Source organism: Amblyraja radiata, chromosome 28 (genome assembly GCF_010909765.2).
Source record: "Amblyraja radiata isolate CabotCenter1 chromosome 28, sAmbRad1.1.pri, whole genome shotgun sequence".
NCBI lineage: Eukaryota > Metazoa > Chordata > Chondrichthyes > Rajiformes > Rajidae > Amblyraja > Amblyraja radiata.
The window spans coordinates 10,379,039-10,406,838 of NC_045983.1; the positions used below are offsets into that span (position 1 = coordinate 10,379,039).

Below are 27,800 nucleotides of genomic sequence, written 5' to 3' on the forward strand. Positions count from 1 at the left end.
CCTCAGCATTACATCACTGTTTTGGTATTCTAGCTCTCTTGAAATAAATGCTAGCATTGCATTTAGATTAGATTAGATTAGATTATTTAATGACCACACAGTCAAGCTGGTGGAATTCAGGTTCTTCCTTACTACTGATTCGACTTGCAAGTTTACTTTTTGGGAATCCTGCACCAGCACTCCGAAGTCTCTTCGCGCCTCCGATTTCTGGATGCTCTTCCCATTTAGAAAATAGTCTACGCCTTTATTCCTACTATCAAAATGCATGATTCCACACTTTGCTACATTCCTTCCATCTGCCACTTCTCTGCCCACTCTCCCAACCTGTCCATGTCTATTGAATGTATTGAATTCAAGCACAGATCAAGCCTTCTGCTATGTAGCATATGGGGACATTGAGCAATGATGTACAGTACAGCAAGGCGGCATTCCATTTTAGTTCAATCCCATTTTTATTTTTGCTGAAAGGGGTCACACCTAGGGTCTGTTTTACACCATTAAACATTGAGGAAATGAGCCCCAGAGGTGACACCTTCAGGTGAAGAGAGGCTAGTATAGTATCCCACTGTATAGAAAACATGCATGGTTCATATTCCCACTATAAATTCCTGTGTCCATGGATACAATGGGACCCACCAGTCCCTGTCTGGCACGATGGTACTTTTGGTGTTGACAGGAAGAAATGGGAGGCATTCTCACAGGCATATTTCTCACTAAGACATATTACTCTTCACTCTACCTATTGTGTTTGGCTTGATTGGGTTCATCCAATTTAATTTTGTTTATAGTTTAGTTTAGAGATACAGCTCAGAAACCGGCCCTTCGGCCCACCGAGTCTGCACCAACCAGCGATCCCTGCACATTAACACTATCCTACACACACTAGGGACAATTTTTACATTTATACCAAGCCAATTAACCTACAAATATGATTGTCTTTGGAGTGTAGGAGAAAACCGAAAATCTCAGAGAAAACCCATGCAGGTTACCGGGAGAGCGTACTAACTCCGTACAGACAGCGCCCGTAGTCAGGGTCGAACCCAGGTCTCTGACGCTGTGAGGCAGTAACTCTATTGCTACGCCACCGTGCCGCCCTTGATTGGATAGCACGCTAACAAAAGCTTTTCACTGTACTTCAGTACAAAAAGAAGATAGAACATCAAAAGGCACGGAACGGCACGGCACTTTAGCCCACAATGTTCTTGCCAAACATAATGCCGTTAAACTAATCTCATCTGCCTACACATGATCCATATCCCTCCATCACCTGCATATCCATGTGCCTATCTAAAAGCCTCTTAAACACTTAACGTTATCTGCCTCCGCCACCACCCTGGGCAACACCACTCTCCAAACCCCCACCACTCTCTGTGTAAAAGAAATTGCCCCACATATCTCCTTTAAACTCTTCCGCTCTCACCTTAAAGCTGTGCCCTCTAGTCTTGACCTCTAGTCTTGGGAGAAAGGTTCTGACTGTCTGCCCTGCATGACAATAATAAACCTAAACCCCAACTTAAAAGCTTCTGCTCCCCATGATTTACAATTCTTAGCGGCAGGTGCATTGTGCTATTAATATAAATGGGCCTTGGAAGATCTGATAATGTCTTTGCATAACTTGAGAACATGGAGGAACAATTAACATGATGAGTGAAAATAGAGATTAATTTCACAAGAGTGCAAATGAATAAATGAGACACCTTATCTTTTAACAAAACAATCCACTTAACTTGAATATTCAGACAGTTAATATAAAATCATGAATGTTGTCAAGATTAGTACTTGAAGACTTAATATTTATTCAGTACAGTGAGAGGTATTTGTAATGAATAAAATTGCTTTGGGAGCACTATTGGCCGAGTGAGTTATGCTCACCTTTGTGAAACTATCGGTCGGTGTCATGCACGAATCAATCACGGGTCAGGACAAATTGCTGTTCCTTCATACAAAGGTCACTCATTCATATTCTCACCTTTTGAATCCTTGCCCGCTCCTCCACCCAGAATATCCTCCCAAGCCTCCAAATTCCCATGACAGACTAATCCTTGTCAGCTGGTTTTTGCCTTTGCTTGTATCTGGCAGATCGATAAACATTGACATTTGCAATACTTTTAGTTGGAATGCAAGCCATAAGGGCTCTGGTACATACACGTGCACTGACATTCACACGTAAGCACAGTGCAACACGGTCGTATACATGCTTGCCTTTCATATTCATTCACCATCAACGCAGGTGCTCCACAAGGCTGCATGGTTCACCCTCTGTCCTACTCTCTTTACTTCCATGACTGTGTGGTTAAGTGCAGCTCCAGTGCCATCCATAAATTTGTTGACTACGCCACTGTACTTGGCCGAGTCACCAGTGCTACGTCAGTGGTCCATAGGTGCAGGAGGAGGCCATTGGCCCTTCGAGCCAGCGCCACCATTCAATATGATCATGGCTGATCATCCAGAATCAGTACCTCGTTCCTGCCTTCTCCCCATATCCCTTGATTCCGTTAGTACTGAGAGCTAAATCTAACTCTCTTGAACACATCCAGTGAGTTGGCCTCCACTGCCTTCTGTGGCAGAGAATTCCACAGATTCACAACTCTCTGGCTGAAAAAGTCTTTCCTCATCTCAGTCCTAAATGGCCTACCCCTTATTCTTAAACTGTGACCCTTGGTTCTGGGCTCCCGCAACATTGGGAATACGTTTCCTGCATTTAGCCTGTCCAATCCCTTAAGAATTTGATATGTTTCCATAAGATCCCATCTCATCCTTCTAAACTCCAGATAAAGCTCCAGGTTGTGTGATGTCACAACAACTACCTCTCGGGAGAGCCATGCACCGTTTTTTATTGGTGGGTCAGTGGTGGAGAAATGTTGTAGCTTCAAATTCTGGAGCATTAACAGCTCAGGATGACCTGTTCCTGGTCCCAGCACACAACTATCAGGTTTGTGATGAAGTATTAAAGGCAGAGCTGTAGTATATGAATAGGAGTCTGACGTAGGTGTCTCTTATCCAGGCGTTCTAGGGATGAGTGTAGGGCTAGAACGATGGCCAACAATGTCTGTGCTGGCATCAGCACAGCGACACCTCAAGTCTGTGTGCTCAGCCCCCTGCTCTACTCTCTCTATAGACCCACGACTGTGATGGCAAGACCATCACTTATCTACCTGCATGTATCCCTCCATATCCATATGCTCTTCAAATGCCTTTTAAATGCCCTTATCATATCTGCTTCAACCACCACCCCCGGCAGTGCGTTCCAGGCATTCACCACGCATGTATGTGACTTCAGTCTATGGACTTTTATAGGTTACACTACATACTGTGTCCAGCATTATGATGGTCTGGTTATGTGTAGGAAGGAACTGCAGATGCTGGTTTACACCAAAGATAGACACAAAATGTTAGAGTAACTTAGCGGGACAGGCAGCATCTCTGGGGAGAAGAAATGGGGATGATGTTTTTGGTCGAGACCCTTCTTCAGACAGGGAGTCTGGGGAGAGGTAGTCTAGAGTACCCCTCCGTATATCCAGACTCCCTCTCCCCTGACTTTCCCCAGAAGAAGGGCCTCGACTCGAAACATCACCCATTCCTTCTCTCCACAGATGCTCCCTGTCCCGCTGAATTACTGTCTATTTGTGTCTATTTCTGGTCTGCTTATCTAGAACACTGAAACTTATTATATTATTGATCATTTTATATGTATTTGTGGTGTTGTTGTGTTAATGTGCTTGTGGTTCAAGAGCTAAATGTGGCTTTACCAGTGGTGCTCATTTCATGAGAAATGAATGCATAAAACATTGGCACATAAAGGCAGCTTTTGCCCAGGGAGGTAGAAGTGGGCCTGGTACTTGAACCACTAGTAATAACTCATTAATAACAGAGTCGCCCGCAAGGTCACGTTGGAGATGCAGTTACAAGGTTTCCAGCCTGGTTGAGGTCACATGCAGTATATCAGACTAAAGAATGATGATGGTTTCTTTTCCCTAAGAGAAACTGCAGTTTTATCTCCTCCATTCTTGCTATCACTAAACCTGCACAAATAGCTCATGAGCCGACAGCTTGAATATTGGGACAAAGTTTTCATTTTTGTTGCAACTGGGAAATTGTGCGCAAAAGTGCACTGTATTTGTTCAGTTCCAATCTTCGGATAAAATAATCACAATCTCCCATGCACCAGATCGTGCATGAAGCGCAAGCCAATTGTTTGCTAAGTTTCGCTTTTCCATTAAAAAGCGTTCCCTGTGGTGTGCAGTTTTATTAGTACAACCAAAATCAGTTTCTTCACAAAGACAAGCGTTTTACCAAGAGTATCCATATCTCTCCCTGTGATTAACTACAAGTCATTCAAATAACAAAACAGTTCTGTTCCTCTTTCAGTTTCATTAGTGGCTATAATTTGTTTCTGAGTAAGTTGCATCTTTTTTTTGTATCAATATTTATTCTTGTATGCTAACTTATGCTAATTTGAAGAGAAGTTGGCGGGAACTTGTAGTATTACTCTGGGGAGGAGGGGAATAACTGTGACCGGTTTTGCATAAAGGGCCATGTGGGGACTGTGCAAATTTAGACCCCAGTTACAGAGTTTCGAGTTTCAGGTATTACTGATTCGTGAAATGTCAAAGACTAAAGGGCATAGTTTTATGGTGAGGGATGTAACATTTAAAGGAGATGTGGGGGGCAAGATTTATACACAGAGAGTAATGGGTGTCTGGAATGTACTGCTAGGGGTGGTGGTGGAGGCAGATCCAATAGTGGCTTTTAACAGGTTTTTAGATAGGCACCTGGATATGCAGGGAATGAAGGAATGTTGTTCGTATGCAGCCAGAGGAAATTTGTTTAACTCAGTATCATGTTCAGCACAGACATTGTGGGCCGAAGGGCCTGTTTCTGTGCTGTACTGTTCTATGTTCCATGTTCCATGTTATGTCTGCACACTTTATATAATGTGACCAGTGCTTCAACTGCTGTGTTTAGTTTAGTTTTGAGATACAGCGTTGAAACAGGCCCTTCGGCCCACTGAGTCCGCGCGGACCATCGACCCCGTACATTAGCGCTATCCTACACAACAGGGACAATTTACAATTTTTACCAAAGTAATTTAACCTACAAACCTGTACGTCTTTGGAATGTGGGAGGAAACCGGAGCACCCTGAGAAAACCCAGCTGGTCATGGGAAGAACGTATAAACTCCGTACAAACAGCACCCGTAGTCAGGATCGAACCCAGGTCTCTAGCGCTGTTAAACCCCTGTCCCACGGTACGAGTTCATTCTAAGAGTTCTCCCGAGTTTGCCCTGATTCGAACTCGGAGATTTACGGTAATGGCCACTCGTCGGTACTCGGGGCTCACGTGGACATTTTTCATCATGTTGAAAAATCTTCACGAGTCTTCCCGTGCTGACCTGCTGTTAGCGAGTCTTCCCGAGTACCTGCCGTTAGCGCTAAGAGACATCCCCGAGCTCCGACGTACCCGCTACGATCATTCTCCGTGCATACCACGAGTTTGATTTTTTTTAAACTCGGGAGAGCTCTTGGAATGAACTCGTACAGTGGGACAGGGCTATAAGGCAGCAACTCTACTGCTGCGCCACCGTGGCATGAAGTATACTTGTACCTCGTGTTCTGCCAGGATATGTTGCCAGGAAGAGGAGGACCCCTGCCCTCAAGCACTAGAAAGCAGAGGTTTAATATGAAAGGAAAACGATAGGAACCCAGAGGGCAACTGTTTCATGCAGTGGGTGGTGGATACATGGATCAAGATGCCAGAGGAGGTAGTTGAGGCAGGTATAATAGCAACATTGAAATGACATTAGGACAGGTACATGGATAGGAAATTGTTTAGAGAGGCAAGGACCAAATGCGGGCAACTGGGACTAGTATAGATGGGACATCTTGGTCAGCATGGACAAGTTAGGCCAATTGGCCTGTTTCTGTATTGCATGACTTTATGTTTCTATGACAGGAAGAGTTACGTAGAGCTGGTGGATTCATTGTTGAATCCAGAAGGCTGGAAGACGAGGAGTTGTTCCTTAAGCTTTCATTGATTCTTTTCATATCAGTGCAGGAGGCTTTAGACAGATGGATCAGAGAGAATGGAAAATTAAAGTGGCAAGTTACCAAAAATTCATGGTAGCTCCTATGGACTGAACTCAGGTGCCCCACAAAGCAGGCACCTTGTCTGGGTTTGGTTCCCCCAATGCAGATGGAGCTTCTGGCTATTGTGCAAACCTGGAACTCATTCTCTGCTGAAAGAACGTTGAGATTGGGAGACACTGCAGATCTCCAAATAGAGTCGTGGGGCTACACAACACAGGAACAGGCCCTTTAGCCCACCTTGCCAATGCTAACCCAGTTGGCATTTTGCCTGCATTTGTCACACATCCCTCTCAAACCTTCCTATCCATATATCTGTCAAAATGTTTTTTAAACGTCATAATCATAATCAATTGCTCGTCAAAGAGCTTCAGGGCGGGCTGATGACATTCACGGGTTGTTTTGCTGCCTTGGGAGTGAGTGTTTGACAGGACATGGGGAAGAAGAGGCTTCATTTGTTCCTGTTATCCATCGCGTGGGAACAGGGGAGTAAGAGTATAACTCACACAGAGAGCCGGCACTGACATAATGAGCTAAATGGCCTCCTTCCGTGCAGTGAAGCTCCTCAATTCCCTGATCCATTTATCACCGAGAGGTAAGGACGGCTGCGGCTGTTTTGCAGGAATGACGGCTTTCATTATAAAATTAACAGAGTTCTTAGACTGATTGCAGATCTCTCCGCGTCTACGGTAAATCATTCTGTGAACCTGTGGATATCCAAGCTCTTCCAAAGTTGTTGCTCCAGGGCCACATCCATTAGTAATGTCTCCAGTCATCGTCCCCGCCCCACCCTGTCCACACACCGCAACTTGCTGATCCTCACCGTTAAGGACATTCGGGTTTTTCAAAGCTCTACAAATCCCATTCCCAAGTCCTGAAAGCTCTGGTAATGAAGCACACCTGCATTTGTATAGCACCGTGCAACTTGCCAGGGCACTCCACACCAGTCATTGTCAGGCAAAACTTGTCTCCAAGATTCATAAGGAGGTTAAAAAAAAATGCAAATGCTGCAGGAATAAATACAGTAATTATGGATACTTCTACAGTTGATGTGTTGCTAAAAAAAACCCTTCCGTTCCAGCAAAAACATGCTAGCAAAACATTGTGTTAATAGGGTAAAATGGGATTAGGGGCTAAGGAGTTTGTTTCTAGTTCTTTCTCCCACAGGATTTTCAACGATAGAGGCCTTTTTTAATAGTTATGTATATTTTTTATACTGAAAGCTATAAGTATGAAAGGCTGAATCATTTAATAGAATATCTTTGCACAGTTTGTAGTTTGCACAGTTTGTAGTTTGTTCGGTTGTTTGTTTGTCTTTTTGCACAAAGTCCGCGAGCATTGCCACTTTTCATTTCACTGCACATCTCGTATGTGTATGTGATGAATAAACTTGACTTGACTTGACTTGACAAGTGTCAATGGAAACTACATTACAATGGCCTCCAGTAATGAAAATGACAGACTGTTCTTGAGAGACAATGGGGTCTGATTACTGTGGGGAGGGTGGTAGGTGCAGGGAGGTTTTTTTTTTTCCCCAGACTGTTTTTTTGCAAGACAGCTTTTTTTCTGTTTGTCAATTTCCAAAGTGACTTTTCACTGGTTATCTTGTTCCGGGTAGAAATTGCAGTGTAATGCCCCGTCCCACTTAGGAAACCTGAACGTAAACCTCTGCAGACTTTGAGCCCCACCCAAGGTTTCCGTGTGGTTCCCGGAGGTTGCAGGTGGTTGCCGGTGGTTGCAGGTAGTGGAAGCAGGTAGGGAGACTGACAAAAACCTCCGGAAACCTTGGGTGGGGCGCAAAGTCTCCAGAGGATTCCGTTCAGGTTTCCTAAGTGGGACAGGGGCATAACCAATTTGGCCCATGTGATACAAACAGTGTTCACTAAATCATCTATCATGGTATATCCAATTCAGGTCATGAGAACTCATGTTATGGCAGAACTAACGTGTAGGAAGGAACTGCATATTATTAAGGCAGAGATACACTAATTATTGCTTAGAATGGGTGTCAAGGGTTATGGGGAGAAGGCAGAAAAATTAGATAGGAGGCAGAGATCAGCCATGATTGAATAGCGAAGTAGACTCGGTGTGCCGAATGTCCTAATTCTACTCCTATAACTTGTGAACTAGACACAAAATGCTGTGTAATTCGGCAAGTCAGACAACAACTCTGAAGGGATGGAACAGGTGATGTTTCAGGTGGAGACCTGAGGGTCTGAAGAAGGGTCTCGACCCGAAGCGTCACCTATTCCTTTTCTCCAGAGATGCTGCCTGTCCAGCTGAATTACACCAGCTTTTTGTGGCTATCTTTGGTTGTAGCAGAACTACCTGTACTGGGGGTAAACAATAGACAATAGACAATAGGTGCAGGAGTAGGCCATTCGGCCCTTTGAGCCAGCACCGTCATTCAATGTGATCATGGCTGATCATCCAACTCAGTATCCCATCCCTGCCTTCTCTCCATACCCCCTGATCCCTTTAGCCACAAGGGCCACATCTAACTCCCTCTTAAATATAGCCAATGAACTGGCCTCAACTACCTTGCCCCAACATCGGGAACATGTTTCATGCCTCTAGCGTGTCCCAACCCTTAATAATCTTATTTGTTTCAATAAGATCCGCTCTCATCCTTCTAAACTTCAGAGTATACAATCCCAGCCGTTCCATTCTCTCAGCATATGACAGTCCCGCCATCCCGGGAATTAACCTTGTAAACCTACGCTGCACTCCCTCAATAGTAAGAATGTCCTTCCTCAAATTTGGAGACCAAAACTGCACACAATACTCCAGGTGTGGTCTAACTAGGGCCCTATACAACTGCAGAAGGACATCTTTGCTACTATACTCAACTCCTCTTGTTATGAAGGCCAACATGCCATTTGCTTTCTTCACTGCCTGCTGTACCTGCATGCTTACTTTCATTGACTGATGAACAAGGACGCCCAGATCCCGTTGTACTTCCCCTTTTCCCAACTTGACACCATTTAGATACTCTGTAGGTCAGGCAGCACGCGATGAGGGAGAAACAATTGACCTTTTATCAGAACTGGAAAAGTGAGAAAACAAGTGTGTTTTAAGTTGATGAGAGGAAGGTTGCAGACGACTTTGATGGGCCCCTCGAGAATCCAGGTAACATAAACGCCGTTGGTGCCGTTCAAATGAGGGCAGTGAATGCTTATTGATTGTAGGAGGGGTAATTAGAGGGCAGATAGATAGGAGGAGTGTATGAGGGTGCTGGAAAGAAAAGAAAATGTGGAAAATGTAGAATGTGGTAACACAATGTGTGACCACGGGAAAGTTTAAGAAGCATTTTGATGACGGAGAGGCTGAGAATTACCAAGGTGCAAGCCCAGAGCTTCAGACCTGGACAGCTGAAGGCACATCTGCTGATGGCGCCGCGAAGCTAATGGCATGGAGAGCAGCGATGAACACGCGGAGATATCTCAGATGTGGAGGAGGTTATGGAAAACATTGAAGGCAGAGGTGAAGGTACTGAAGACAGAAGTGTACATATTTGAGGCAACATCAGTCAACAGCTTTAGGACAGACTAGACTGCGACACGGATACAGGGATAGAAGGCTGTGGAGGCCATATCAGTGGATATTTTTAAGGCAGAGATAGATAGATAGATTCCTGATTAGTACGGGTGTCAGGGGTTATGGGGAAAAGACAGCAGAATGGGGTTAGGATGAGAGATAGATCAGCCATGATTGAATGGCGGAGTAGACTTGATGGGCCAAATGACCTAATTCTATTCCTATTCCTTATGACCTTATGACGTGCAACACAGAGCAGACCATTTGATCCATCAGGTCTCTGCGAACATAAAATTAATGTTCCGTTTGATATTTCCCAAATTTTACTTCATTTTACTCTGCGCTTTGTGTGCAGTTGTGGTCACCCCTTTATAGGGAGGATGTAGAGGCTTTGCAGAGGGTGCAGAAGAGGTTCCTCAGAATGCTGCCTGGTTTGGAGAGTATTAGCTATAAGGAGAGTTTGGACAGACTTGTGTTATTTTCTCTGGAACTTCAGAAGCCCAGGGGAAACCCGAAAGAAGTATTTTAAATGATGAGAGGCACAAATAGGGTAGACAGTCAGAATCTTTTTCCCAGTGTGGAAATGTCAAAGACTAGACGGCGAAGTTTTAAGGTGGGGGGGGGGGGGGCAAAGAAGATGTGTTGGTTGCTTTTCAGACAAAGGATGGTGGATGCCTGGAATATGCTGCCAGGGGTGGTGGTGGGGGAAGACAAGGCTTTCAGATAGGCACATGGCAATCCAGGGAGTTGAGAGAGATGGAGCACTGGCAGGCAGAGGGGTTGCGTTTTACTTGGTACCATGTTCAGCATAGACATTGAGGGCCGATGGACCTGTTCTTGTTCAACGTTCACTCCACCCACACAATCTTCAAACTGATGAGAACCTAAAGTTTAAATCTATCCCCAAGGGTAAGCAATGGGTCTTTGGAGAAGAATAGCACAAGCAAAGACCATTGCATCTGTTATTAGATGCACCTGAAAGCAGGCGAATGGCAGAGAACAAGGCCAGTGGGATTAGTTTAGATTTGCTCCAGTAAGGCCCTGTGACATTCACAGTGGGCTAAATGGCTCTCCGCCTATCCTGTGTGATCGCCCATTAAATGCAGAAACGCTTCAATGGCAACTAATGTCAGCTAGTATAGTTTCCTGCGATTCTACCTGACATTAAAGCGATTTCACTACACTCACTAGTTACAAACACATCAAGAAATATCCATAAGCTAATTTCAACACATCTCCTTTTCCCCTGGTGAAAGCACTGGTAAATTATTAGGTTGATTGATATAAAAATACAGCATGGACACAGGCCTTTTGGCCCATCGAGTCCACACCTACTGTTCACACTAGTTCTATGTTTATGCAACTTTATCATCCACTCCCTATGCACTAGGGGCAATTTAGAGAGAGCAAATAACCTACATCTTTGGGATGTGGAAGGAAACTGGAGCACCCGGAGGAAACCTACGCGGTCACAGGGAGAACGTGCAAACTCCACACAGACAGCACCCAAGGTCGGGATCCAACCCGGATCTCTGCTGCTGTATGGTAGTGGCTCTGCCACCTACACTACTGTGCCACACAGCTGCTCAGATAGGTGGCAACCATGGCACTTAACTCACTGAGTACAAGCACCAATTCCCCTGGCTACCTTGTGGATACCGGCTCTTATGATAACCGTGTTTCCTGTGTAAAATCTAATAAATGAAAAACCTGCTTTTACATAGCAGAAACAAGGAACTGCAGATGGTGGTTTACCAAAGAAAGCCACAAAATGCTGGAGTCACTCATGCGGATCAAGCAGCATCTCTGGAGAACATGGATAGGTGACGTTTTGGGTCAGGGTGTATGCAGGGGTGAGGGGAATCGAAAGCTAGACGAGCGCATAGTATCCCAACATTTTTTTTTGCCAAAGCATTAACTTTGAAGCATTGTGTAGGAAAGAACTGCAGTTGCTGGTTTAAATTGAAGGTAGACACAAAATGCTGGAGTAACTCAGCGGGACAGGCAGCATCTCTGGAGAGAAGGAATGGGTGACGTTTCGGGTCGAGACCCTTCTTCAGACTGATGTCAGGGGAGTAGGCGGGACAGAGATAGAATGTAGTCGAGGACAGTAACAACTTGGAAGGGGGAGGGGATGGAGAGAGAGGGAAAGCAAAGGCTATTTGAAGTTAGAGAAGTCAATGTTCATGCCGCTGGGGTGTAAGCTACCCAAGCGAAATATGAGGTGCTGTTTCTCCAATTTGCACTGTACATCCAATCCTAGAGATGAGACTCGACCGGCGAGACCGACGTCGGGCAGAGCCATAGTGGTGGGTGACTCCATTGTCCGAGGAGCGAACTGGAGATTCTGTGGCGGCAGGCGAGACTCTAGGATGGTCTGTTGCCTCCCTGGTGCCAGGGTTCTAGATGTCACGAACCAAATTCAGAACATCGTCGAGAGGGAAGGTGAACAACTGGCAGTAGTTGCGCACGTGGCCACAAACGACGTAGGGAAGAAGAGGAAGGAGGTTCTGCAACTAGAGTTTAGAGAGTTAGGAAGAAGACTGAAAAGCAGGACTTCTAGGGTGGTTATCTCTGGATTGCTTCCTGTACCTCGTGCTTGTGAGGGGGATAGGGGATCTGAATGTGTGGCTGAGGGGCTGGTGCAGGGAGCAAGGATTTAGATTTATAGACCACTGGGATCTCTTCTGGGGTAGGGGTGACCTGTACAAAAGGGACGGGTTGCACCTTAACTGGAGGGGAACCGACATTCTGGCAGGCAGGTTTGCTAGGGCTACACGTGTGGGTTTAAACTAAATAGTGGGAGGAGGGATTGACAAATTGGGAGTATAAAGATGGAGAAGGGGAAGTGAGTACTGGAAAAGGTACAAAAGACTCCCGAATTAATGGGAAAAAAAGTTTGAGAAGGGATAAGAGAGTAAGGTCAGGGCCAATTGTGAGCGGTGTGAGAGGGGAGGTGAATACCAAAGTCAAAGTGTTGTAGCAATGTTACAACATTTTGAGATTTTATAAATCAAGTCTGCAATTTATCCCATCAGATAAAGCATAAAAAGAAGTTTAATTTGACACCTAATTCACTTTCATATCTTCAGTATTAAAAAGGTTATGGCCATTTTCATACTCAGAAAATAGCATCTTGTTCCCTATTGATTTTCCATTGACTTATCACAAAAGCTGTGATCGAGGACAGTCAAAAGCCCATAACTTTCTTAAAAATTAAGAGAACTGAATGAGATTTTCAGTTATTATAGATTGAAGCATTCTGAAACAAATATGAAACAATCTTGTTCAAGAAGGAACTGCAGATGCTGGAAGATCGAAGGTACACAAAAATGCTGGAGAAGCTCAGCGGGTGCAGCAGCATCTATGGAGCGAAGGAAATGGGTGACGTTTCGGGCCGAAACCCTTCTCGGGTCGGTTTCGGCCCGAAACGTCACCCATTTCCTTCGCTCCATAGATGCTGCTGCACCCGCTGAGTTTCTCCAGCATTTTTGTGTACCTATGAAGCAATCTTACTTGGATGACCTGAATTTAAAGCATATAATTAGTAAGTTACCTAATTGTAGCTAATTACAATATTCAATTACTAGATCTAAACATCTATCAATTTCTTAAGAAAAGGTTAACATTTTTAAATAGCCTAAGTGTCCAAATAACATTCACACAAGAATTCACTATATAACATGATTTTAAAATCTCATTGTCATGAATTTATAGGCCAAATGGAAGGAATTTAGTGTTTAATTCTCGTAAATTAATGGCCATTTTAATCACCTTGCGAGTAGGATTTCGTGGAACGCGATCGTTTGGAACTATGCGGTTGAATTTAAACCCCATATCGGCAGGAAAAATACTGCCAGTTCGTATGGGTCCTTAGTCACCTTTTCGCAACCGGAAGCGGAGGACGCGTGGAGGTCAAGTGAGTGACGTGAAGTTCGAGCTAAGTCCGCGGGAAGTTTGCGCGTGTTTGCATTTTAAACCCGCCCCCCTCTCAAAGGCGCCAAAGTTGCGCACACACGGGCAGTGACAGAACTGCAGCGCCGCTGAAGGTAAGTTTTGTAACGTATCTAAGTGTTGTATATGAATTCGCGAAGTATAAGAAATAAAGTGGACGAGCTTGAGGCTCAGTTAGAAATGGCCAAGTATGATGTTGTGGGAATTATAGAGACATGGCTGCAAGAGGGTCAGGGTTGGGAACTGAATATTCAGGGGTATACCTCCTATCGAAAAGACAAACAGGTGGGCAGAGGCGGTGGGGTAGCTCTGTTGGTGAAGAATGAAATTCAGTTCCTTGCAAGGGGTGACATTGAAACAGGAGATGTGGAGTCAGTATGGATAGAACTAAAGGGCCTGTCTCACGAGCATGTGACTACATGCGGCAAGCGCGAACTAACGTAGTCGCTTGAACAGTACGGCCTCGCGGGGCCAGTCCCACTTCGATCGGCGGAGCCGTATAGAGTTATGCGGAGCTGGTCCCGACATCGCGCGGTGCTCCGAAAAACTGACCGTGTTCAAAAATTCCGTGCGGCAACAGCCTGCCGGCCCGCAGCCGCCTCAATGCCATACGCGCCGCCTCGACGGGCGTGCGCAGCGTCTCGACGCAGCACGCAGAGTCTTGACGCCGTACGTCACGTGCAAACTTCCGCGGACTTAGCTCGAACTTCACGTCACTCACTTGACCTCCGAGTGTCCCCCGCTTCCGGTTTGGTCGCGCTCGCCGCATGCAGGTCGCATGCTCGTGGGACAGGCCCTGTACGGGTATCACTTGACCTCCGCGTGGCCCTTGCTTCCTGTTTGGTCGCGCTTGCCGCATGCAGGTCGCATGCCCGTTGGACAGGCCCTTAAGGAATTGTAAGGGTAAAAAGACTCTAATGGGACTTATCTACAGCCCACAAACAGTAACCTGGATATAGGGCGTAAGTTGAATCAAGAGTTAAAATTGTCATGCCGTAAAGGTAATGCTACGGTTGTTATGGGAGATTTCAACATGCAGGTAGACTGGGAAAATCAGGTTGGTACTGGACCCCAAGAAAGGGAGTTTGTGGAGTGCCTCCGTGATGGATTCTTAGAGCAGCTTGTATTGGAGCCTACCAGGGAGAAGGCAATTCTGGATTTAGTGTTGTGTAATGAACAGGATTTGATAAAGGAACTTGAGGTTAAGGAGCCATTAGGAGGTAGTGACCATAATATGGTCACGTTTAATCTACAATTGGAGAGGGAGAAGGGTAAATCGGAGGTGTCGGTGTTACAGTTGAATAAAGGGGACTATGGAGCCATGAGGGAGGAGCTGGCCAAAGTTGACTGGAAAGATACCCTAGCAGGGATGACAGTGGAATAACAATGGCAGATATTTCTGGGAATAATACAGAAGGTGCAGGATCAGTTCATTCCAAAGAGGAAGAAAGATTCCAAGAGAAGTAAGGGGCGACCATGGCCGACAAGGGAAGTCAGGGACAGTTTAAAAATGAAAGAGAAGTACAACGTAGCAAAGAAGATCAGGAAGCAAGAGGATTGTGTAATGTTTAAGGAGCAAAAGAAGATAACCAAAAAGGCAATACGGAGAGAAAAGATGAGGTACAAAGGTAAGCTAGCCAAGAATATAAAGGAGGATAGTAAAAGCTTCTTTAGGTATGTGAAGAGGAAAAAAAATAGTTAAGACCAAAATTGGACCCTTGAAGACTGAAAAAGGTGAACTTATTATAGGGAAATGGCAGATGAGTTGAACAGGTACTTTGGATCCGTCTTCACTAAGGAGGACACAAACAATCTTCCTAATGTACTAGTGGCCAGAGGATCTGGGGTGACGGAGGAACTGAAGGAAATCCACATTAGGCAGGAAATGATGTTGGGTAGACTGATGGGACTGAAGGCTGATAAATCCCCAGGGCCTGATGGTCTGCATCCCAGGGTACTTAAGGAAGTGGCTCTAGAAATCGTGGACGCATTGGTGATCATTTTCCAATGTTCTATAGATTCAGGAACAGTTCCTGTGGATTGGAGGGTGGCTAATGTTATCCCACTTTTTAAGAAAGGCGGGAGAGAGAATACAGGGAATTATAGACCAGTTAGACTGACATCGGTTGTGGGGAAGATGCTGGAGTCAATCATAAAAGATGAAATAGCGGCACATTTGGATAGCAGTAACAGGAACATTTATCCTTCATTACGAAGGGGAAATCATGCTTGACTAATCTTCTGGAATTTTTTGAGGATGGAACTAGGAAAATGGACAAGGGAGAACCAGTGGATGTAGTGTACCTGGACTTTCAGAAAGCATTTGATAAGGTCCCACATAGGAGATTAGAGGGCAAAATTATGGCGCATGGTATTGGGGGTAGAGTGCTGACATGGATAGAGAAGTGGTTGACAGACAGGAAACAAAGAGTAGGGATTAACAGGTCCCTTTCAGAATGGCAGGCGGTGACTAGTGGGGTAACGCAAGGCTCGGTGCTGGGACATAGAAACATAGAAAATAGGTGCAAGAGTAGGCCATTCGGCCCTTCGAGCCTGCACCGCCATTCAATATGATCGTGGCTGATCATCCAACTCAGTATCCTGTACCTGCCTTCTCTCCATACCCCCTGATCCCTTTAGCCACAAGGGCCACATCTAACTCCCTCTTAAATATAGCCAATGAACTGGCCTCAACTACCTTCTGCGGGAGAGAATTCCACAGATTCACCACTCTCTGTGTGAAAAAAGTTTTCCTCATCTCGGTCCTAAAAGATTTCCCCTTTATCCTTAAACTGTGACCCCTTGTTCTGGACTTCCCCAACATCGGGAACAATCTTCCTGCATCTAGCCTGTCCAACCCCTTAAGAATTTTGTACGTTGTGCTGGCTCGAAGGGACCACAGCTATTTACAATATACATCAATGATTTAGATGAAGGGATTCAAAGTAACATTAGCAAATTAGCAGATGACACAAAGCTGGGTGGCAATGTGAACTGTGAGAAGGATGCTATGAGAATGCAGGGTTACTTGGACAGGTTGGGTGAGTAGGCAGATGCACGGCAGATGCAGTTTAATGTGGACAAATGTGAGGTTATCCACTTTGGTAACAAAAACAGGAAGGCAGATTATTATCTAAATTATGTCAAGTTGGGAAAAGGGAAAGTACAACGGGATCTAGGGGGTCCTTGTTCATCAGTCAATGAAAGTAAGCATGCAGGTGCAGCAGGCAGTGAAGAAAGCGAATGGCATGTTGGCCTTCATAACAAGAGGAGTTGAGTATAAGAGCAAAGAGGTCCTTCTGCAGTTGTACAGGGCCCTAGTGAGACCACACCTGGAGTATTGTGAGCAGTTTTGGTCCCATAATTTGAGGAAGGACATTCTTGCTATTGAGGGAGTGCAGCGTAGGTTTACAAAGGTAAATCCCGGGATGGCGGGACTGTCATATGCTGAGAGAATGGAGCGGCTGGGCTTATATACTCTGGAATTTAAAAGGATGAGAGGTAGGCTTATTGAAACATATATGATTATTAAGGGTTTGGACAAGAGGCAGGAAACATGTTCCCAATGTTGGGGGAGTCCAGAACCAGGGACCACAGTTTAAGAATAAGGGGTAAGCCATTTAGAACGGAGATGAGGAAACACCTTTTCACACAGAGAGTTGTGACTCGGTGGAATTCTCTGCCTCAGAGGGAGGTGGAGGCCGGTTCTCTGGATACTTTCAAGGGAAAGCTAGATAGGGCTCTTAAAGATAGCGGAGTCAGGGGATATGGGGAGAAGGCAAGAACGGGGTTCTGATTGTGGATGATCAACCATGTTAAATGGCAGTGCTGGCTCGAAGGGCCGAATGGCCTACTCCTGCACCTATTGTCTATTGTCTATTATTCCCTCCCCCTTCCAAGTTCTCCCACTAGTCTTACTGTCTCCGACTACATTCTATCTCTGTCCCGCCCACTCCCCTGACATCAGTCTGAAGAAGGGTCACGACCCGAAACATCACCGATTCCTTCTCTCCAGAGATACTGCCTGTCCCGCTGAGTTACTCCAGCTTTTGGTGTCTAACTTTGAAACATTGTCACTATTGCAGTGTAAGAAACAGAGCAGCAAGTTAAGCATAACAATGTCTCACTGGCGATAATATGATTAAGATAGACTAATCTGTTTATTGATGTAAGCTGATGAATGACTGTTGTTCAAGATGTCAGAGCTATTTCACCTGCGCTTCTGTGTTGTGGGTTCTGATATGGTTACTCCAGGATGTATGGAGGCCTGGATTAATATCACAACCAAATTGTAATGGACCTGATACGTATGGTACTCCATCATAAATAAATTGGGAGTTTGAGCCCAGATTATATGTTCAAGTCTTTGATTGTGATTTAAAACCACGGCCTTTTTATTTCTGAGACCAGGGTGCCATATTCTCAGCTGACACACAGACACAATCCTGAGGGGATATATCAATGTTTATCTCACAACAATTATCACAGGTTATTTGGTCATTATTTCATTTTTAAAGGTGCTGGAAGTACACCGAATGGATGCCATGTTATTTATTTTACAATAGTTTAGTTGAGTGATAGTTTAGAGATACAGCGCGGAAACAGGCCTTCAGTCCACCGAGTCCGTGCAGACCAGCGATCCCCGTGCAATAACACTATCCTACACGCTCTAGGGAAAATTTACAATTTTACCAATCCAATTAACCTACAAACCTGTACGTCTTTGGAGTGTGGGAGGAAACCGGAGCACCCAGAGAAAACCCAAAAAGGTCACGGGGGGAACGTACAAGCTCAACAGACATCACCAGTAGTCAGGATCGAACCCAGGTCCCTGGCGCTGTAAGGTAGCAACTCTACCCCAGCGCCACCGTGCCGCCCAATAATAAAACACCTTGAATTTTGAGGAAAATATAGGTTATGAAAGAGTTCTGTATTAATTCAAGTTCCTTCTTTTATGTGTTTACACGAAATGCTGAAATTACCAATGCTACACTGGTGTCAACCTCAACAAATGCCTCAAATCCATCATGGGTTGAACCCTGGGCTGATCCATTCAGTGCCGAAGACAGTATTAACCAAGCTAAGCAGACAGGTTCTTTAGGCAGTAGCAGGTCGAGTGTAACAGGACTTCAGTTTGGATTACTCCGGATGGTAATTAAATCACACAGGAACAAGGCAAACATGACCCTGTGTCATCACAGTGTGGCACTTGCAGTTTTTTTTGGTCAATTGTTTTGTGTTACCCGAAAAGAGAACTCATGTTTCCTGTTAATTAACAGCGGAATTTCAATCAATATGCTGTCAGCCTATTCACTGAAGGCTCCCAACCCTCCCCTCCCTGATACTTCACAACGCTCGAACACGTCTATTACCCAGTGTCAGCTAGTTTCACATTCCAGAGACATCGGAGCGACTGACGGCCAACAGTGCTGAGTTAGAAGAACATTAGCCAAATGTTTGTGGTGTTTATTGATCTCTGTAAATCTCAGTCCTGCCCTCTATGTAATCGAGTGCCACTTGGTTCTCAGGCAGTCCGCCCCAGGTTGGTGCAAAACACAAAGTGCTGGAGTAACTCAGCGAGTCAGGCAGCATCTGTGGAGGGAATTAATGGCCAGGCAATGTTTTGGGTCGGGACCCTTCTTCATACTAACTGAGCCCCAACCTGGTATCTGGAGAAGCTGCCAATGTCAGACATTGAGGTACGGGGCAATCTGTCTTGATCCAGTGCCCAGTGTAGGCTGTCCATTACGATCCAGTGCATAGCACTGGGTCACAGCTGGGCCACATGACCCAGTGCTTGGCTGCCTGTTGCAATCCAGTGCCCAATGTTGGGCCATTCGCTGAAACCCTGTGTCAGTGCAGGTTGTCTATCAAAATCCAGTGCAGGGCTAGGTCACAATCCAGTATTGTGCTTTCTATCATGATCCAGTGTGCAGTGCTGGTCTTTCTATCATAATCCAGTGCCCAGTGCCATGCTTTCTGTTGTGATCCAGTGCGTAGTCTTGGTCTTTCTTTCATGATCCAGTGTCCAGTGCCGACCTTTCTCTCATGCTGCAATTGTTTAGTTTAGTTTAGAGATACAGCGCGGGAACAGGCCCTTCGGCCCACCGTGTCCACGCCAACCAGTGATCCCCGGACACCCAACACTATCCTACATACATTAGTGACAATTTACATTTTTACCAAGAAATTAACCTACAAACCTGTACGTCTTTGGAGTGTGGGAGGAAACCGGAGCTCTCAGTGAAAACCCACGTTCACGGGGAAAGCGTACAAACACCATACAGACAGCACCTGTAGTCAGGATCGAACCTGGATCTCTGGCGCTGGGAGGCAGCAATTCTACCGCAGCACCACCGTGCCACCCATCTGTCATGATCCAGTGCCCAGTGCCTGTCGTAACCTAGTCCAGACTAACGTCATACCCTGCCCTGACATCTATCATAATCCAGTGGCCAGGCTGTTGGCTGTTCCTGGTGCTTTAAGGAAGGCATCTTATAGAAACATAACATTCTCAAAGCATTGGACAGGCTAGATGCAGGAAAAATGATCCCGATGTTGGGGCAGTCCAGAACCAGGGATCACAGTTTAAGAATAAAGGGTAGGCCATTTAGGACTGAGATGAGGAAAACCTTCTACACCCATAGAGTTGTGAATCTGGAATTCTCTGCCGCCAAGATATTGTGGCCCCCCGGTCCCCTCCATATTTTTTGATAGCGATTTCCGTCACGGGATATTGGGATTGGTGTATTATTGTGGACCATGTGGTCCGAGAGACAGTGATATACTTTGATTTGCCTACTACCAGTGGGGAATACGCTGTTATTGAGTCTAGTGGTACATGCTTTCAAGCTTTTTGTACCTTCTGCCCGACGAGAGAGGGGAGAAGATTGATCATGTTGGCTGCTCTCCCAAAGCAGTGTGAAGTATGAAGAGAGTTGATGGGATGGGGAGGCTGGTTTGCATGTTGGACGGAGCTGTGTTCACAACTCTGCAATTTCTCACGGTCTTGGGAGAACAGTTGCCATACCAAGCTGTGATGCTTTCTGTAGTGCATCTCTAGAAGTTATGAGTTGTTAGAGACATGCCAAATATCCTTTGTCTTCTGAGGAACTAGAGGTGTTGTTGTGCATCCTATATGGAGTCGTTGTACTTCCTATCTGTGACCATGTGGGTTTCCTATGGGTGCTCCAGTTTCTTCCTATGCCATTGGGCTGGTACATTAATTGGAGGCTGTGCATTTTAAAGTTGAGTGGCAGAATGTGTGGAATTGATGTTAAAGTAGAGAGAACAAGTTAAAAGAAACATTAGTTGGTGAATGAGATTGCTCTGTGAGCTGGCATGGGTTTGATGGGCTGAATGTCCTCCTGTGTCTTAAGTGAATGTGGACTAAGACGGGGTGGAGATGCCTGATTCTCTCATGGCAGGAAGAGGTTACAATTGTCTCTGTACGATGTGATGCATTTCAGCGATGCTTCCACAGCATTCATTCTATGAACACATTACTGATATTAATATCCCTAATGGAATGGCTCCCACAATTAGCCAGAGGCCTTGAGTCTGTGCTAAAGTATCTGCTCTTGATGCTTGAGGTGTGGAGGGCTGGAGGGGTCGTTCTGGAAGTCCCGGATCCTGATCGCAATCATTTTCCCCTTGCTGAAGTGTGTGTGGGATTGTTTGCGATGCCTTAACAGTGGATCAACACCTACCACCCGTGGAATAGCCACCTGAGTGAGGGGGGGGGGGCACTTGTTGAACCGCGGCCCCTCCCAGGTCTTAAGGGAAAGGAGGGGAGGGAATATGCAGTATTAAAGGCAAAGAATTGTCTCATAAATGGTCGGACGCTGTTTGTGGTGCCCGAGGGAGAACACGTGACTTAGGCTGTGACTCAGTCACAAACAACCTGCTGCCAACAGCACCCGTAAATACCGTCAGCTAACCCACCCACAGCCAGAACACACAACTCTGGACGATAAAGGCCAAAAGAAGCCCACAGCCCTGGGGGAAGTACTCGGGATATTTCGTGCTTGCTCCATGTCCAGCAGCTCTGCAGCCAGTGAGTATAAAATATTCAGGAACTGCCTTCTCACAAGGTTGTAGCGCTAAAAATGATTTACTGCCTGATTACAGTCGGCACCATTAAATTAGCCTCTGAAATATTCCGCGTCTACAGGGAGATGGTTGATTCGTGACCATTTCAGCAGCCCAGCTCCCTGTTTCATGATCACCTTCTGCCCCCATCTGGGGTATAAAGGGGGGGCAGGTAGAAAACTTTGTAGGTACACAAAATTGCTGGAGAAACTCAGCGGGTGCAGCAGCATCTATGGAGCGAAGGAAATAGGCGACGTTTCGGGCCGAAACCCTTCTTCAGTAACTTTGTAACCTCTGCCGCTGGGCAGCACAGTGGTGCAGCGGTAGAGTTGCTGCCTCACAGTGCCAAAGAACCAGATTTGATCCTGACTGCACCTGCTGCCTTTGCAGAGTTTGTGCATTCTCCCTGTGACTGTGTGGCTTTTAGACAATAGACAATAGGTGCAGGAATAGTACTTCCCCTTTTCCCAACTTGACCCCATTGAGATAATAACCTGTCTTCCTGTTTTTGCTACCAAAGTGGATAACCTCACATTTGTCCACATTAAACTACATCTGCCATGCATCTGCCCACTCACCCAACCTGTCCAAGTCACCCTGCATTCTCATAGCACCCTCCTCACAGTTCACACTGCCACCCAGCTTTGTGTCATCTGCAAATTTGCTAATGTTACTTTGAATGCCTTCATCTAAATCATTGTTGTATATTGTAAATAGCTGCGGTCCCAGTGCCGAGCCTTGTGGTACCCCACTAGTCACTGCCTGCCATTCTGAAAGGGACCCATTAATCCCTACTCTTTATTTTTTTTGTGTCTGCTAACCAATTTCCTATCCATGTCAGCACGCTACCCCCCAATACCATGTGCCCTAATTTTGCCCTCTAATCTCCTATGTGGGACCTTATCAAATGCTTTCTGAAAGTCCAGGTACACTACATCCACTGGCTCTCCCTTGTCAATTTTCCTAGTTACATCCTAAAAAAATTCCAGAAGATTAGTCAAGCATGATTTCCCCTTTGGAAAGGGATTCCCCCTTTCCCCTTCCTCTTTGGAATGAACTGATCCTGCACCTTCTGTATTATTGCCAGAAATACCTGCCGTTGTTGTTCCACTGTCATCCCTGCTAGGGTATCTTTCCAGTCAATTTGGCCAGCTCCTCCCACATGGCTCCATAGTCCCCTTTGTTCAACTGTAACACTGACACCTCTGATTTACCCTTCTCTCTCTCCAATTGTAGATTAAACTTGACCATATTGTGGTCACTACCTCCTAATGGCTCCTTAACCTCAAGTTCCTTTATCAAATCCTGTTCATTACACAACACTAAATCCAGAATTGCCTTCACCCTGGTAGGCACCAATAAAAGCTGCTCTAAGAATCCATCACGGAGGCACTCCACAAACTCCCTTTCTTGGGGTCCAGTACCAACCTGATTTTCCCAGTCTACCTGCATGTTGAAACCTCCCATAACCACTGTAGCATTACCTTTACAACATGCCAATTTTAACTCTTGATTCAACTTGCACCCCATGTCCAGGTCACTGTTTGGGGGCCTGTAGATAATAATAATAATGGATGGGATTTATATAGCGCCTTTCTAATACTCAAGGCGCTTTACATCGCATTATTCATTCACTCCTCAGTCACACTCGGTGGTGGTAAGCTACTTCTGTAGCCACAGCTGCCCTGGGGCAGACTGACGGAAGAGTGGCTGCCAATCTGCGCCTACGGCCCCTCCGACCACCACCAATCACTCACACACATTCACACACATTCACACACAGGCAAAGGTGGGTGAAGTGTCTTGCCCAAGGACACAACGACATTATGCACTCCAAGCGGGATTCGAACCGGCTACCTTCCGGTTGCCAGCCGAACACTTAGCCCATCTGTCGTCCCATAGATAAGTCCCATTAGGGTCTTTTTACCCTTACAATTCTTTAGTTCTATCCATACTGATTCCACATCTCCTGTTTCAATGTCACCCCTTGCAAGGGACTGAATTTCATTCCTCACCAACAATGCTACCCCACTCCCTCTGCCCACCTGTCTGTCTTTTCGATAGGAGGTATACCTTTGAATATTCAGTTCCCAGCCCTGGCCCTCTTGCAGCCATGTCTCTGTAATGCCCACAACATCATACTTGCCAATTTCTAACTGAGCCTCAAGCTCGTCCACTTTATTTCTTATACTTCGCGAATTCATATACAGCACTTTGACCTCGGTATTCACCTCCCCTCTAGCACCACTCACAATTGGCCCTGACCTTACTCTCTTTTCTCTTCACAAACTTTCCTTCCCATTAATTCGGGAGTCTTTTGTAACTTTTCCTATACTCACTTCCCCTTTAACTCCATCTTTATACTCCCAATTTGTCAATCCCTCCCCACCCACTATTTAGTTTAAACCCACATGTGTAGCCCTAGCAAACCTGCCTGCCAGAACGTCGGTTCACCTCAAGTTAAGGTGGAACCCGTCCCTTTTGTACAGGTCACCCCTACCCCAGAAGAGATCCCAGTGGTCTATAAATCTAAATCCTTGCTCCCTGCACTAGCCCCTCAGCCACACATGCAGATCCCCTATCGCCATGTTCCTGTCCTCCGGGTTTTCTCCAGGTACACCGGATTCCTCCTACACAACCCATACATGCAAGTTTGTAGGTTAATTGGCATCTGTAAATTGCCCCTAGTGTGTCAGATGCAAAAGTGGGATAACTTACCAGTGGGATGTGTACTAGTGTACGGGTGATCGATGGTTGGCGCGGACTTAGTGGGCTCAGTGACAGCTTGACAACTCAGTCCATTGAGGTCTATTGTAGAACAAGGTTAGTCAAGTGAGGCCAACCAAAGTCTGTGTTTCCAGTATATCTTACTGCAACTAAGTAAGAAATAATGTTTTCTGCTTTTCCATTCTGTTGTTTTATCATCAAACATTTCATACATTCCAATCACTTGAAAGTGCACAAGCAGGTTCAGGAGGTAAGGAATGGAGCATTATGCTCATAAGGTCATGTCATAAGTGATAGCAGCAGAATTAGGCCATTCGGCCCATCAAGTCTACTCCACCATTCAATCATGGCTGATCTATCTCTCCCTCCTAACCCCATTCTCCTGCCTTTAACCCCTGACACCCGTACTAATCAATAATCTATCTCTCGGCTTTAAAAATATCCATTGACTTGGTCTCCACAGACTTGGTCTGTGGCAATAATTCCACAGATTCACCACCCTCTGACTAAAAGGAGTTTGCACTGGGTTGAGGTACAGTGAATGGCAATCACATCCTTTCAACCAGCCCCCCCCCCCTCCAGTCCCAAGTCCCCGCCCTCCTCTAGTGTCAGCTTCACCAGATTCCTCGACTTAATTCACCCACCAGTGGTGGCCATGCCTTCAGCTGCCAAGGCTCCAAGCTATGGAATCTTCCCTTCAACTAATCTGTCTCCTCTCTCAACCAATTCCACCCACCCTGCCTCCAGAAACAAAAGTTTGCATACCAATCCTATCGCCGCCATCTTGGGACATTTTGCAACACTGAAACTCCCACACACAAACCCAGATTGTTATTGGAGTTACTTTCTCAAAGTTATTAAAAACCAATTTGTTCATAACAATGGTCTTTTATTAGATCATAGAACATAGTACAGCATAGGAACAGGCCCTTTGCCCCACATGTCCATACAGTCCATACAGAAGATACACATGCACGTGATCCATATCCCTCCATTCCCAGCTCATCCATGTCCCTATCTAAATGCCACCATCGTATCTGACTCTACCATCACACCTGGGTGCGCATTCCAGGATAAGATGCCATGTTGGGACAGTGCCTGGTAGCTGTCAATAGCTACAAGTAGGTCCCCAAAGGATGGGAAATTGTTAAATTACAGGTGGCATTCAGAGGTCTTGGCACCAACCACCGTCTGTATAAAAAACCTGCTCTGCACATTTTCATTAAACTTTGCCCTCTCACTTTAAAGCTATGCCCTCTAGTCTTTGATACTTCCACCCTGGGGAAACCGTTCTGTCTACCCTATCTACGCCATGAATCATTTTATATCCTTCTATCATGTTGGAATGTTTAATTGTGTCAAAGGTACTATCAGAATGAAAGTAGACAAAAAATACTGGAGAAACTCCGCGGGTGAAGCAGCATCTATGGAGAGAAGGAATCGGCGACGTTTCGGGTCTGTAGAAGGGTCTCGACCCGAAACGTCGCCTACACCTTTTCTCCACAGATGCTGCCTCGCCCGCTGAGTTTCTCCAGCATTTTTGTCTACCTTTGATTTTTCCCGCATCTGCAGTTCTTTCTTAAACATTTGAATGAAAGTTGTTGTATGCTGTTTGAATGTATCACTGTTCTGCTGACACGTTCTTAATCGATGTGGATTTGTGTGCTTCCTCTAGGTGGGTCCAGGTTGCCTGTCCAAGACTTTCCATCGACTGGGGAAAAGCTTTTTCCAAACCTCTGCTCACACCATACGAGGTAGGTGCCAAGCTAATGAATAGGGAGTCATTGGCTATAGGGCTGGAAGAAACAGGAAGAATCAGAGTTTTCCAACGGGAGATGGATCGTCACTTTAGGGTAGCACAGTGGCACAGCTGAAGAGCTGTTGTCTCTGCCCCAGAGACTGGAGTTCAATCCTGACCTCCGATGTTATTTGTGTGGAGTTTGCACGTTCTCCCGGTTTCCTCCCATATCCCAAAGACGTGTGGGTTTGTAGGTTAATTGGCCTCTGTAAATTGCCCCCAGTGTGCAGGGAGTGGATGTGAAAGTGGGATAACATAGAACTAGTGTGCACAGGTAACCGATGGTTAATGCAGATTTGGTGGGCGGTAGTGCCTGTTTCCATGCTGCGTCTGTCAACAATCAAAACTTGAGTGAAAATAATGGGCATACTTACCAGGAAAGAGCAGGGCCTTTATTGGAGCTGACAGAATTGCCATTTCGGGTCGAGATCCTTCTTCAGACTGAACCTGAAAGGTCTCAACCTGAAACGTCACCCATTCCTTCTCTCCAGAGATACTGCCTGTCTCGCTGACTTACTCCAGCTTTTTGTGTATATCTTCAGTTTAAACCAGCATCTGCAGTTCCTTCCTACTCACCAGCACAGGTTCAATCAGCTGAATGTCGTCCACAATTCCTAGAGTTTAGTTTAGTTTAGTTTAGAGATCCAGCGAGGAAACAGGCCCTTCGGCCCACCGAGTCCGCGCCGACCAGCGATCCCCGCACATTAACACTATCCTACACACGCTAGGGACAATTTACATTTACACCAAGCCAATTAACCTACAAACCTGTACGTCTTTGGAGTGTGGGAGGAAACCGAAGATCTCGGAGAAAACCCACGAGGTCACGGGGGGAATGTACAAACTCTGTACAGACAGCAGCCCTAGTCGGGATCAAACCCGGGTCTCTGGCACTGAAGGCTCTGTGAGGCAGCAACACTACCGTTGCGCCACCGTGCTGGTGTGGGAATTCACTTTGGGATTTGCAGCTTGTGTCAATGAGATGGCTGTGGATCAGAGCACAGGTGAGGTCACAGATACGGGGAGACCATTTTGTGTTGTGAAGGAATCGGGACCTTAGCCAGATCGCCAATCTGAGACATCTTGTGAGAGTGAAGAATATCAATAGAGTCTTATAGCTTAGTTCTTCTGTGTGTACAAGGCTTTTGAACCACAATGGCAAGAGGCATATAATCAATCAACAGCTGCTGCTAATTCCTGGAAGGATTCATTTCAAGGTGGGAGTCAGATTCAGCTCCATTGCTTTAACCATGCAGCTATTCACAATCCATAACTGCGATTTGGCCTTGTGAACCAAATGTCATAGTTGCAAGTTTGTTGGCGATATAAAATAACAGGGATTGTTGAGTTAGGTGGAAGATGTAAAGAGGCCTCAAAGGGATAATGTCAACTAAGTGAGAGGGCAAGTATGTGGCAGATGGAACACTAAATGGGAAATAATAAGGTCATCAACTTTCATGCGTCAAACTTAAAAACAGAGTGTTTTTAAATGGTGAGAGAGCAGGTGGAATTCTTGTTCAAAGTGGCCTGGGCATGATCATTACACAAGTCACTCAAAGTTAGATAAAGATGCAACAAACAGTGAGGAATGCAAGTGGCCTATTTCCCTT

The 27,800-nt window shown here is 45.7% G+C and overlaps 1 protein-coding gene across 2 annotated transcripts in view; it reads left to right on the top strand.

Annotated features, from left to right (window-relative positions):
* The window catches only part of dph1 (diphthamide biosynthesis 1), a 683,707-nt gene that overhangs the window by 592,052 nt on the left and 63,855 nt on the right, over positions 1-27,800 (top strand). For both annotated transcript variants that reach the window (XM_033045748.1, XM_033045747.1), the window contains exon 10: positions 26,068-26,146. In XM_033045748.1, coding sequence (XP_032901639.1) covers positions 26,068-26,146 — 79 coding nt within the window. The remainder of the gene's footprint in view (positions 1-26,067; positions 26,147-27,800) is intronic.